Source organism: Carettochelys insculpta, chromosome 2 (genome assembly GCF_033958435.1).
Source record: "Carettochelys insculpta isolate YL-2023 chromosome 2, ASM3395843v1, whole genome shotgun sequence".
Taxonomy (NCBI): Eukaryota; Metazoa; Chordata; order Testudines; family Carettochelyidae; genus Carettochelys; species Carettochelys insculpta.
This window is the reverse complement of record NC_134138.1, coordinates 280,800,702-280,813,855: the sequence shown is the minus strand read 5'-3', so window position 1 is coordinate 280,813,855 and position 13,154 is coordinate 280,800,702. Positions and strand designations below refer to the sequence as shown.

Genomic DNA, 13,154 nt, shown 5'->3' with positions numbered 1-13,154 from the left:
GGCTGCGAGTCCCACCCTTCGTGAGGGGTGGGAGCCCTGCAGGGCTGGCTGCAGTCTGTGCCCAGGGAGGCAGGCATGGGGGAGGTGCCGCCTCCCTCCCGGGGGGCAGCTGGTGTGATTACGGCCTGGGCGCGATGCCCCTGCGCTGGGCTCAGCACCCCCTGCCCGCAGGGAGGCTGACCTGAGGGCGCAGCCCCTCCTCCCGGGCAGGGGGAAGCCCAAGCAGGAAGGAGCTCCCCACGCGTGGAAGCCCAGTGTGAATGTGCAGAGCCGCTGCTCGCCGGGGCTGCTGGCTGCTTCCCGGGGTGGCTGTGGGCCACGGCTGTGCCTGGTGCCCTCTCCGCGGCCGAGTCCTGGCTGCCGGTGAGGCTGGGGACGATGGCCCCGCACAGCTGCCCCTCAGCAGGCAAACTCCTCGAAGGTGCCCAGAGCCGGGTGCCGAGGTAGCATGTTCGGGGTGCAGCCGAGACTGTCCACGTGGCTTCGCAGGGTGTGACAGGTGCTCTGGGGAGGAGCAGGGTGTGAGAGGTGCCAGCATCCCCACCCGCCCCACTCCTGGCGTGCCATTCCCACCCCCCACCAGTCAGGGTCTGCTTCTATGTGTGTGACCCCAGGGCCCTCGGTGCCCTACCCAAGGGGCCAGGCTCAGCCGCCAAGGCCATGCCCCTCATGGGGTACCGCCATGACAGGCTCCCCTGCTTGGCCATCTCCCTGGCTGGGAGGGTGTGCGGGAGTCCGCAGGTCTCTGCCCTCGGCTCTGTCGGTAACACGCCTGTTACTGAGGGTGACGGGAGGTGTGCGGGAGTCCCCAGGTCTCTGCCCTCGGCTGCTGACTCTTTGCTCTCCCGGTGCCAGCCCTGGAGGGCACAGGGCAGGTGTGAACGGGGCACCCTAGCACAACGCCAGCTGCAGGCAGGAGACACGGGGCGGGGTGCCACCAGCCAGGCAAGCGGAGGCACAGGGCCAGCCCAGAACGGGGCCGGGGCCAGCAGAGGAGGCAGGGCGTGGGGTCACTGGGTTGTGGTAGGAACACACAGCCCATTGGTGCCAGCACTCTTCTGTGTTTGCAGCGACACTTGTGCGAAGGCGGCAGGGACAGCGGCTGTGCAGGTCAGGACACTGCCCTTTTGTGTGCAGGTGTCGTCCTTGCACTCGAAGGGCTGAACCTGAGCTGTGTGTGCATCTCAGCACTGCAATAGCCCGCCTGAGCAGCCAGCCACACCCGCAGCCTGGCTGGGGAAAGCCTGGCCGGGTAACGGGCCCATCAAGGAACACCCAAGGGACGGTGGAGCCGGGGAGGCACCAGCTGTGCGGAAAGGACTCCCCTGCAGCCCTCCGTCTGCACCGTGGGCCCTGGTGGCGCCTGGGCAGCCCGGAGCCAGGCCTGGCCCTGGGGCTCGAGTGCACCATGGGACGTGCTGTTACACAGCCACAGCAATGGGAGACGCCCATGGCCAGGAGAGGGAGGGCCCCGGAGACCTCCACTGCCCCTTCAGTCCCACTCTCGCTGCCGGAGGGGCTTCACTATGAGCTCAGGCTCTGAACGACCCGTCCAGTGCGGGTGGGCGCCAGCGACCTGCCTGAACCCGGCTGCTCGCGCCAGCCCTGCTCCCCACTGCCCTGGGCTGTGCCATGGCTGGGCGTGTCGGATCTCTTTCGCAATTGTAACTCGCCCCCTTTCCTTCTTTTCCTGAGTACCCTGCAGGTGGTAGATGCTAAAGGGCTGGCACAGTGTGCTCTTTGGGGTAAGGTGTCAGGTCTAAAATGACCTAGCATCCTAGGGCTGGAAGCAACCTCAAGAGGTCATCTAGTCCAGCCCCCCTGCCCAAAGCAGGATCAACCCCAACTAAGTCATCCCAGCCAGGGCTTTGTCAAGCCGGGACTTAAAACCCTACAGGGATGGAGAATCCACCACCTCTCTAGGCAACACATTCCAGTGCTTCACCACCTGCCTGGTGACGTAGTTTTTCCTAATATCTAACCTGCACCTCTCCCTCTTCAACTTCAGACCATTGCTCCTTGTTCTGCCGTCTGACACCACTGAGAACAGTTTCTCACCCTCCTCTTTAGAGCTCCCCTTCAGGAAGTTGAAGGCTGCTATGAAATCGCCCTTCAGTCTTCTCATCTGCAAACTAAACAAGCCCAATCTCTCAGCTTCTTCTTGTATTTCATGTGCTCCAGCCTGCTCCAGTGCATCCACATCCTTTCTGTACTGGGGGGCCCAGAACTGGACGCAGTATTCCAGATGTGGCCTCACCAGTGCTGAGCAGAGGGGAATAATAACTTCTCTAGATCTGCTGGAAATGCTTCTCCTAATGCACCCCAATATGTTATTAGCCTTCTTGGTTACCAGGGCGCACTGTTGTCTGATATCCAGCCTCTCAGCCACCGTAATCCCCAGGTCCTTTTCTGCTGCACTGCGACTGAACCAGTCAGTCCCCAGCCTATGACAGTGGTTGGGATTATTCCATCCCAAGTGGAGGACTCTGCACTTCTCCTTGTTGAACATCATCCGGTTTGTCTTGTCCCAATCCTCCAATTTGTCTAGGTCACTCTGGACCCTCTCCCTACCCTCCAATGTATCCACCTGTCCCCCTAGTTTAGTGTCATCCACAAATTTGCTGAGGACATAATCCAACCCCTCAACCAGGTCATTAATAAAGATGTTGAACAATACTGGCCCCAGAACTGATCCTTGGTGCACTCTGCTTGAAACTGACTTCCATCCAGGCATATAACCATTGATCGCTACCCGTTGGGCCCATCTGCCAAGCCAGTTTCTGTCCATCTTACAGTTCATGTGTCCAATTCAAACATCCATGCATGCAAGGATACTGTGGTAGACTGTATCAAAAGCTTTGCTAAAGTCAAGGTACATCACATCCATTGACTTCCCCATGTCCACAGAGACAGTTACCTCACTATGCAAGCTAAGCAGATTGGTCAGGCACGATTTGCCTTTGGTGAATCCATGTTGACTACTCTTGATCACTTTCCCCTCTTCCATGTGCTTCAAAATGAATTCCTTGAGGCTCTCCTCCATGATTTTTGTGGAGACTGAGGTAAGGCTGACCGGTCTGTAGTTCCCTGGATTGTCGTCCTCTCCTTTTTCAGAGATGGGCACCATATTTGCCCTTTTCCAGTCATCCGGGATCTCTCCCAACCTCCAAGAGTCTTCAAAGATAATTTGCCAAAAGCTCTGCAATGACATCTGCTGATTCCCTCAGTACCCTGGGGTGCGTTAAATCCAGACCCATGGATTTGTGTACGTCTAGTTTTTCTAAGCAGCTCTTAACCTCTTCTTTCCCACTGAGGGCTGCCCCGCTCCTTCCCATACAACATTGCCCCGTGCTGTAGTCTGTGAGCTGACCTTGTCTGTAAAGACTGAGTCAACAAAGCATTGAGGAATTCATTCTTCCTGTATCATCTGTCACTAGGTTACCTCCCTCATCCAGTAATGGCCCCAAACCCTCCCTGATAATCCTCCTCTTGTTAACATGCCTGTAGAAACCCTTCTTGTTACCCTTCACCTCCCTTGCCAGCTGCAGTTCCAATTGTGCTTTCGCTTTCCCGATTACCCCCTGGCAATCTCCAGCCGTATGTTTATACTCCTCCTTAGTCAGCTGTCCACATTTCCATTTCTTGTGTGCATCCTTTTTGAGTTTAAGCTCACCAAGGATTTCCCTGGTAACCCTGGCTGGTTGCCTACCATGTCTGCATTTCTTACTGCTCATCAGGATAGTTTGTTCCTGTGTCCTCAATAAGGCTTCTTTAAAATACTGCCAGTTCTCCTCAACTTCTTTGCCCTTCATATCTGTTTTCCCCAGGGATCCTGCCCGTCTGTTCTCTCTGGGAGTTGAAGTCTGCTCTTCTGTATGTTACTGCTCACCTTTCTTCCTTTTGTCCGGATCCTGAAACCTACTATCTCATGGTCGCTGCAGCCCAGGTTGCCTCCCACTTCTATTTCTCCTACTAGTTCTTCCCGGTTTGTGAGCAGCAGGTCAAGTTGCGCACGGCCCTTGGTCGGTTCCTTCAGCCCTTGTACCAAGAAGTTATCCCCAACATTCTGCAAAAACAATCTTCCTGGATTGTCTGTGTGCTGCTGTAGTGGTCTCCCAACAAATGCTAGGTGATTAGTCTCCCATGAGAGCCAGGGCCTCACTTAGCTGCCTGAGGAAATCCTCATCTCCCGGATCTGGTGGTCTGTAGCGGACACCAAACGCAACATCACCTCTGTTGCTTCCACTGCTAACCTTAACCCAAAGACTCGCAACTGGCTTTTCTCCCTGCTCATACTGGAGCTCTGAGCAATCACACTGCTCCCTTACACACGGCGCCTCTCCCCCTCCTTTTCCCAAACCCGCCTGTCCTTCCTGAACACTTTAGACCCCTCCATGACCGTGCTCCAGTTATGGGAATCGCTCCACCAAGTCTCTATTACTCCCACCACCTCTTACTTCTTTGACTGTGCCAGGGCCTCTAATCCTTCCTGCTTGTTCCCCAGGCTCCTCGCATTTGTGTGAAAACCCCTTAGCTAGCTAGCTGAGTGACCGACCGACCGACCTCCTTTCGAACCACAGGTGTCACATGACTGGATTTTTATATGGGGGCTGGAAGCTGTTTTAACACTCAGGGTGGCTGGTGGCCCCAAATATCGTGCTGAGGGGCTGTGTGAGGTGTCTGAGGAAAGCTGATGATGCCCTGAATCTGTGCACACTGCTTGTGTGTCTGTGTCAGGCTTGTAGGGAAAGTTACAGCCATTCAGCTCTGCAGCGGTGTGAGAAATGTTTCAGTGCTGAGGCCCACAGAGGGAGGTGGGGCTCCACCCCAGCCAGGACAATAGACTGAGCAAAGGCCCAGATGGCCACCACCCATTTAGTGGTAGTGGAGTTTTCCCACTGGGACTGCAGTGAATGGAAACTCAGCACAGAGACCCACCTGCTCAGGAGGTGAGCCAAGGCCTGTGGAGAAGAATGGAATTTTTCCTCCACATATGAAAAGTTGTAAGATGGGCCCTGGCAGGGACTTTCTTTGTACTTCAGCCCTCGTGCGTTGAGCCTGTCTGGAGTGGGGGCCCAGCCCTCAGGGATGTTTGCAAAGAGTTCAGTGATCAGCATAGAACATCGCTGGCTGCATCAATGACTGAAATTAGTGATGTAAAGTATCACTTTAACTATTTCTCTCTAACCCTGTTCTTTCCTTTTTCTTAATAAACCCCGAGGTATCACATCTAAGGATCTGGCTTGTGTGTGGTTGGTTGGGTGAGATCCAAGTATATATTGACCAGGGTCCGGGACTGTGGGGTGTTGGGTGAAACAGGCTTAAGAGCCCCTCACCTGAAGTTGGGGGTTGCTGGTCTGGGCTGGAAGAGCGGCTGGGCAGTCTGTGGTTTGCTTGAGTAGCTTCTCGCTGGCCAAGGGGCCGGCAGAGGTGCTGTGGGGGCTGGTTGGATTTGGCTCAGTGAAATGGAAATCCCAGCCTGGGGCTGGAAGAGGCCTGGTTTTTAAGCAAAGGGGCCTGGGTTGACTTCTCAAGCTGTGCCTGGAAACCCTGTCATATCACACAGGTTCTCCCTTGCCGTCCTTCTTACTTCCCCAGTTACCGCAGGGCTTGTCACCATCCCCTGATGAACTTAGTTTAAAGCCTCCTCACTAAGTTATCCCAGCAGGACCTTGTCCAGCCGGGACTTAGAAACCTCCAGGGATGGAGAACCCACCACCTCTCCAGGCAACGCGTCCCAGTGCTTCACCTCCCGCCTGGGGAAGGGGTTTTTCCTAAACTGGGGCTGCGGCTGGGCCTTTGGGGCGGGAAGAACCTGTGTGGAGGGGGGGCGACTGGTTTCCATCACCTCTCCCCTGCGCGAGGAGGGGCCGGGCTGTGGCCCGAGAGACACTGGAGGGTGGGAGGGGGTTGCTGGGTGGTTTCTGGTCAGCCTGGCACAACCGTGCTCTGTGGGATGGGCCCCAGGCTGGGGCTGGCGGTAGCCCAGGTTTGGCCCTCAGTGGTGCCCAGAGCTCCCTTGTTATGGGGGGTTGGGGGTGCGGGGGGGGTGCTGACACAGACCCTCCCCCTGAGCAGACAGGCCAATCCGAGAGGAGCCAGGAATGTGCTGGGCTGCCCTGAACACTCCCCAGCCCCTGCCCTCCCCCCACGTGAGCCAACTGCCCCTGCTCGGCCCCTCCCTGGGCCATTCTGGGGGGCAGGGAGCTAGGACCTCCTCCCCGGGCCATTCTGGGGGGCAGGGAGCTAGGACCTCCTCCCCGGGCCATTGTGGGGGTTGGGGAGCTAGGACCCCTCCCTGGGCCGTTCTGGGGGGTGGGGAGCTCGGGGCCCCTCCCTGGGCCGTTCTGGGGGGTGGGGAGCTCGGGGCCCCTCCCCGGGCCGTTCTGGGGGTGCGGGGAGCTCGGGGCCCCTCCCCGGGCCGTTCTGGGGGTGCGGGGAGCTCGGGGCCCCTCCCCGGGCCGTTCTGGGGTGCAGGGAGCTCGGGGCCCCTCCCCGGGCCGTTCTCGGGGGCGGGGAGCTCGGGGCCCCTCCCCGGGCCGTTCTGGGGGTGCGGGGAGCTCGGGGCCCCTCCCCGGGCCGTTCTGGGGGGCGGGGAGCTCGGGGCCCCTCCCCGGGCCGTTCTGGGGGGCGGGGAGCTCGGGGCTGGTTACCAGGTTGTCGCTGTTACTTCTCTGGGGTCGCCTCTTGCTCTTGTAAAAGCGGAGCAGCTTGTCGCGCAGCACCTGGGGAGACACCGGGGTGCTCAGCGGGGGCGGGGGGGCCCTTTGCCCACCCCTGGCCGGGCGAGTCGGGCACAGGGGAGGGAGACCCGCAAGGGGCCGGGCTGGGGCGTCCCCCAGAGCTGGCCGTGACCTGAGGAGCCCCGACCCCGGCCCCAGCCCCGGCCCCGTGGGGTTGTCAGGCTATCGGCCCCAGACCCCTCATGGCCCCTCAGGGCTGAACTCCGAGCCTGGGCTGGGCAGGTCCGTGTGCAGCTGCCAGCTGTGCTGAGGGGCAGCTGGGCTGGGGGGGGCTGGAGGGGGCTGAGAGCAGTGGGGGAGGGGCTGGGGGCAGGCGCACACACACGGGGGCTGGAGGGGGCTGGGAGCAGTGGGGAGGGGGAGGGGGAAGGGCACACGCACGGGGGCTGGAGGGGGCTGGGAGCAGTGGGGGGGGCTGGGGGGCAGGGGCATGCGTGGGGGCTGGGAGCAGTGGAGGAGGGGGAGGAGGGGGCTGGGAGCAGTGGGGGGGCAGGGGCACACGCACGGGGGCTGGAGGGGGCTGGGAGCAGTGGGGGGGATGGGGGGCAGGGACATGCGTGGGGGCTGGGAGCAGTGGGGGGGATGGGGGGCAGGGACATGCGTGGGGGCTGGGAGCAGTGGAGGAGGGGGAGGAGGGGGCTGGGAGCAGTGGGGGGGCAGGGGCACACGCACGGGGGCTGGAGGGGGCTGGGAGCAGTGGGGGGGCAGGGGCACACACCCGGGGACTGGAGGGGGCTGGGAGCAGTGGGGGAGGGGTGGGGGGTACATATGTGGGGGCTGGAGGGGGCTGGGAGCAGTGGGGGGGATGGGGGGCAGGGACATGTGTGGGGGCTGGGAGCAGTGGAGGAGGGGGAGGAGGGGGCTGGGAGCAGTGGGGGGGCAGGGGCACACGCACGGGGGCTGGAGGGGGCTGGGAGCAGTGGGGGAGGGGGCGGGGGTACATATGTGGGGGCTGGAGGAGGCTGGGAGCAGTGGGCGGGATGTGGGGCAGGGACATGCGTGGGGGCTGGGAGCAGTGGAGGAGGGGGAGGAGGGGGCTGGGAGCAGTGGGGGGGCAGGGGCACACGCACGGGGGCTGGAGGGGGCTGGGAGCAGTGGGGGGGCAGGGGCACACACCCGGGGGCTGGAGGGGGCTGGGAGCAGTGGGGGAGGGGCTGGGGGCAGGCGCACACACACGGGGGCTGGAGGGGGCTGGGAGCAGTGGGGGGGGATGGGGGGCAGGGACATGCGTGGGGGCTGGGAGCAGTGGAGGAGGGGGAGGAGGGGGCTGGGAGCAGTGGGGGGGCAGGGGCACACGCACGGGGGCTGGAGGGGGCTGGGAGCAGTGGGGGAGGGGGCGGGGGTACATATGTGGGGGCTGGAGGGGGCTGGGAGCAGTGGGGGGGATGGGGGGCAGGGACATGCGTGGGGGCTGGGAGCAGTGGAGGAGGGGGAGGAGGGGGCTGGGAGCAGTGGGGGGGCAGGGGCACACGCACGGGGGCTGGAGGGGGCTGGGAGCAGTGGGGGAGGGGGAGGGGCAGGGGGAAGGGCACACACCCGGGGGCTGGAGGGGGCTGGGAGCAGTGGGGGAGGGGGAGGGGCAGGGGGAAGGGCACACACCCGGGGGCTGGAGGGGGCTGGGAACAGTGGGGGAGGGGTGGGGGGTACATATGTGGGGGCTGGAGGGGGCTGGGAGCAGTGGGGGGGATGGGGGGCAGGGACATGCGTGGGGGCTGGGAGCAGTGGAGGAGGGGGAGGAGGGGGCTGGGAGCAGTGGGGGGGCAGGGGCACACGCACGGGGGCTGGAGGGGGCTGGGAGCAGTGGGGGAGGGGGCGGGGGTACATATGTGGGGGCTGGAGGGGGCTGGGAGCAGTGGGGGGGCAGGGGCACACGCACGGGGGCTGGAGGGGGCTGGGAGCAGTGGGGGAGGGGGCGGGGGTACATATGTGGGGGCTGGAGGGGGCTGGGAGCAGTGGGGGGACGGGTACACGTGGGGGCTGGAGGGGACTGGGAGCATCACTGCAGCTGATCCGGACTCGAGCCCTGCAAGGGGGGAGGCTCAGGGCTGACAAGGCTCAGTGAGGCCCAAGGCTTGGGGGAGGACTTTCCCACCTTTGGCGTGGGGCAGCCCCCACCTGGCCCCTGCAGCGGTGGTGTCCGGAGGAGCTGGGGCCAGAGGTGAGGGGGAGGCCAGTGGGGGCGGCCAGCCCAGCCCTGGCCCATTCCCGCACGGCCATAGCTGGGCTGGGTCCCGTCGTCCTGGCCCCACGGGGTGTGGCTGCGCACAGAGCCCCGCCCCACAGCATCCCAACTCCAGCCCTCCCCAGGGGTCAGGGCACTGTGCTCCACGCCGCCCTGGAGAAGTGGGGCGCAGCAGGCTGGGAGGGGTGGGGCAGAGGGAGCAGGCTCCCAGGTCCTGGGGCTCCCGCCATCACAGTGCGGGCGCAAGGGGGCTGACTCCTGCTGCTGCCCCACACCAGCCCCCCCCCATTCTCCCCAAGCCACCCCGGGACCCACCCGTTGGACAATTGAGACGGCCGCATGGAGCCTGGGGCACCACCCCACATGCCCTATGGCCAGGGCAGCTCTGGCTGGGCCGAGCCCCCTGCCCCACACGTGCGCCGCCCAGCAGCCTCACCTCGTACAGGTAGTCGAAGATCTCCAGGACGGTCAGGATGCTGGCCCCGATGAACAGCCCCATCTGGCCCCCGATGTCCCCTGCAGGCAGGGGCAGCGTGAGAGCTGGCCGCCCCGCGACCCCCATCCTGCAGGGCTCCCAGCCGGCGGAGTCGCACCCCCCGGCTCCCCCCGCCACTGAAAGTGCCCCCCCAGCAGCCTGGGTGACCAGTCGGCTCGTTTGCAAAGAGCCAGCCCTGTGCTTCAGCCCTACTGCCCCCGCCCCACAGGTTGTCTTCCTCTGGCCGGTGCCCTGCTCACCCGCCCCAGCGCTGAGAGGGGGGCCGCTGGCTGGCGATGGGGGTGGGTGTGCAAGGCTGGGGGCTGGTCGCTCCCCCTCTGGGCCGTGAGCACAGGCCCTGCTGGGCATCTCCTGGTCAGCGCCCCCTGCCCGGCCCTGGCCTGTTTGCACCAGCGCGGGCCAGTAGCCGGTTGAGGCCCCCGTGTCCCCTCCCCAGGGGGTGCATCCTGTGCCCAGCACTGTGCAGAAAGCCAGCAGCAACTTCCGTCACCCCACTGCTGCTGGCTGGCACCAGGCCCTGCTCCAGGCTCTCCAGCCCTGTGTGTGCCGAAGCCCCGCACAGCGCTGGCATGGAGAAGATTCTCCACCTCTCAGCTAGGCTCTGCAGCAGGGGAGGAAGTTACGTCCAGGCTCTTTGCACCCGGACCCGGCGGGCCCCAGCCGGGCACAGCACCCGCCCCACACACTGCGTCCCCGGCCACCCCTGGGTGCCCTCCTGTTGTGTCCCCTCTCCGGCTGGGCAGCTGAAGCCCCTGCAGCCGGGGTCGCTGAGCCCTGGGCCGGAGCCCCCTTAGGGCTCAGCCCCTTCCTGGCCGTGCTCTAGCTGGGGGCGGTGGCCGGCAGCTGCCTGTCTGTGCCGCGCAGGCTGGATGGCACAAGCTGCTCCCAGGCACAGGGGCGCCGGGCGGGAAGGAAGAGGTGACCTCTTCAGTGCATGGGCCAGGTCACCCCTACCCCCCGCCCCCCAGGGCTGGATGCAGCCCCCCCCCGGCCACACTCTGCTGGGAAGTAGGGCCTGAGCCCCTCTGCATGTGTGTGTGTGTCTGTGTCCCCTCACGCTGCCCCAGGGCACCCCCCCCCGGGTGGTCAACCAGCAGCCCCCCACCCCCTGGGCATACACCCAGCAGCCCCCCCCACCCCCCCACTCACCCAGCAGCCCCCACCCCCAGTACTCACCCAGCAGCCCCCCCCCACCCCCGGTGTGCTCATCCAGCAGCCCCCACCCCCTGGGTGCTCAGCCAGCAGCCCCCCCGCCCCGGTACTCACCCAGCAGCCCCCCCCACCCCCGGTGTGCTCACCCAGCATCCCCCACCCCCGGGGTGCTCACCCAGCAGCCCCCCCCACCCCCCGGTACTCACCCAGCAGCCCCCCCCACCCCCGGTGTGCTCATCCAGCAGCCCCCACCCCTGGGGTGCTCACCCAGCAGCCCCCCCCGCCCCCCGGTACTCACCCAGCAGCCCCCCCACCTCCCCCACTCACCCAGCAGCCCCCACCCCCTGGGTGCTCAGCCAGTAGCCCCCCCCCCGGTACTCACCCAGCAGCCCCCCCCACCCCCGGTGTGCTCACCCAGCAGCCCCCCCGCCCCCCGGTACTCACCCAGCAGCCCTGCTACCTCATAGGCCTTCTTCTGTTCGATGGTCTCGTAGTTCAAGGCTTCAAAGAAAATGTCCAGCACCAGCACATTGTCCCTGGGGCGCCAGCCAGGCCAGGGCGAGACACAGCCAGGCACGGGCACAGACAGACAGACACACAGACAGACAGACAGACAGGTGCTCATGGTGATGGGTGAGTCTGAGTGAGCAATGTGGTGGCATCTGGGCTGGTGTGTACCTGGGGAACTGGAGGGGGGTGGGGAGCCATTCCCAGGGGTGCATGCTAACACAGGAGGGGCTGTGCTGGCTGCGGGGGGCTGTGCACGGGGAGTGGCGCTGTCCGTGTGGGAGCTGTGCACGGGGAGTGGTGCTGTCCGTGCGGGGGCTGTGCACAGGGAGTGGTGCTGTCCGTGCGGGGGCTGTGCACAGGGAGTGGTGCTGTCCGTGTGGGGGCTGTGCACGGGGAGTGGTGCTGTCTGTGCGGGGGCTGTGCACAGGGAGTGGTGCTGTCTGTGCAGGGGGCTGTGCACGGGGAGTGGCGCTGTCCGTGCGGGGGCTGTGCACGGGGAGTGGTGCTGTCCGTGCGGGGGCTGTGCACGGGGAGTGGCGCTGTCTGTGTGGGGGCTGTGCACGGGGAGTGGTGCTGTCCGTGCGGGGGCTGTGCACGGGGAGTGGTGCTGTCCGTGCGGGGGCTGTGCACGGGGAGTGGCGCTGTCCGTGCGGGGGCTGTGCACGGGGAGTGGTGCTGTCCGTGCGGGGGCTGTGCATGTGGAGTGGCACTGTCTGTGCCGGGGCTGTGCACGGGGAGTGGCGCTGTCCGTGCAGGGGCTGTGCACGGGGAGTGGTGCTGTCCGTGTGGGGGCTGTGCACGGGGAGTGGCGCTGTCTGTGCGGGGGCTGTGCACGGGGAGTGGTGCTGTCTGTGCGGGGGCTGTGCACAGGGAGTGGTGCTGTCCGTGTGGGGGCTGTGCACGGGGAGTGGTGCTGTCCGTGTGGGGGCTGTGCACGGAGAGTGGTGCTGTCTGTGCAACGGGCTGTGCACGGGGAGTGGCGCTGTCTGTGCGGGGGCTGTGCATGGGGAGTGGTGCTGTCTGTGTGGGGGCTGTGCACGGGGAGTGGCGCTGTCTGTGCAACGGGCTGTGCACGGGGAGTGGCGCTGTCTGTGCAATGGGCTGTGCACGGGGAGTGGCGCTGTCCGTGCGGGGGCTGTGCACGGGGAGTGGTGCTGTCCGTGTGGGGGCTGTGCACGGGGAGTGGTGCTGTCTGTGCGGGGGCTGTGCACGGGGAGTGGCGCTGTCCGTGCGGGGGCTCTGCACGGGGAGTGGTGCTGTCTGTGCGGGGGCTGTGCACGGGGAGTGGTGCTGTCTGTGCGGGGGCTGTGCACGGGGAGTGGCGCTGTCCGTGCGGGGGCTGTGCACGGGGAGTGGTGCTGTCTGTGCAATGGGCTGTGCACGGGGAGTGGTGCTGTCTGTGCGGGGGCTGTGCACGGGGAGTGGTGCTGTCCGTGTGGGGGCTGTGCACGGGGAGTGGTGCTGTCCGTGCGGGGGCTGTGCACGGGGAGTGGTGCTGTCTGTGCAATGGGCTGTGCACGGGGAGTGGTGCTGTCTGTGCGGGGGCTGTGCACGGGGAGTGGTGCTGTCCATGCGGGGGCTGTGCACGGGGAGTGGTGCTGTCTGTGCGGGGGCTGTGCACGGGGAGTGGTGCTGTCTGTGCGGGGGCTGTGCACAGGGAGTGGTGCTGTCTGTGCAGGGGCTGTGCACGGGGAGTGGTGCTGTCTGTGCAGGGGCTGTGCATGGGGAGTGGCGCTGTCTGTGCAACGGGCTGTGCACGGGGAGTGGCGCTGTCCATGTGGGGGGCTGTGCACGGGGAGTGGCGCTGTCCTTGCAGGGGGCTGTGCACGGGGAGTGGCGCTGTCCGTGAGGGGGGCTGTGCACGGGGAGTGGCGCTGTCCGTGAGGGGGGCTGTGCACGGGGAGTGGTGCTGTACGTGTGAAGGGCTGTGCATGGGGAGTGGCGCTGTCCATGCAGGGGCTGTGCACGGGGAGTGGTGCTGTCTGTGCCGGGGCTGTGCACGGGGAGTGGTGCTGTCCGTGTGGGGGCTGTGCACGGGGAGTGGCGCTGTCCGTGCGGGGGCTGTGCATGG

At 65.0% G+C, this 13,154-nt stretch overlaps 1 protein-coding gene across 1 annotated transcript in view; it reads right to left on the bottom strand.

Annotated features, from left to right (window-relative positions):
• Positions 1–229: 229 nt before the first annotated feature.
• Positions 230–13,154, bottom strand: part of ASIC3 (acid sensing ion channel subunit 3) — a 28,876-nt gene continuing 15,951 nt past the window's right edge. The window contains exons 7-10 of the mRNA XM_074986365.1: positions 11,018–11,109; positions 9,362–9,441; positions 6,654–6,725; positions 230–504 (exon numbers count right to left, since the gene is read on the bottom strand). Coding sequence (XP_074842466.1) covers positions 400–504; positions 6,654–6,725; positions 9,362–9,441; positions 11,018–11,109 — 349 coding nt within the window. The 3' untranslated portion in view covers positions 230–399. The remainder of the gene's footprint in view (positions 505–6,653; positions 6,726–9,361; positions 9,442–11,017; positions 11,110–13,154) is intronic.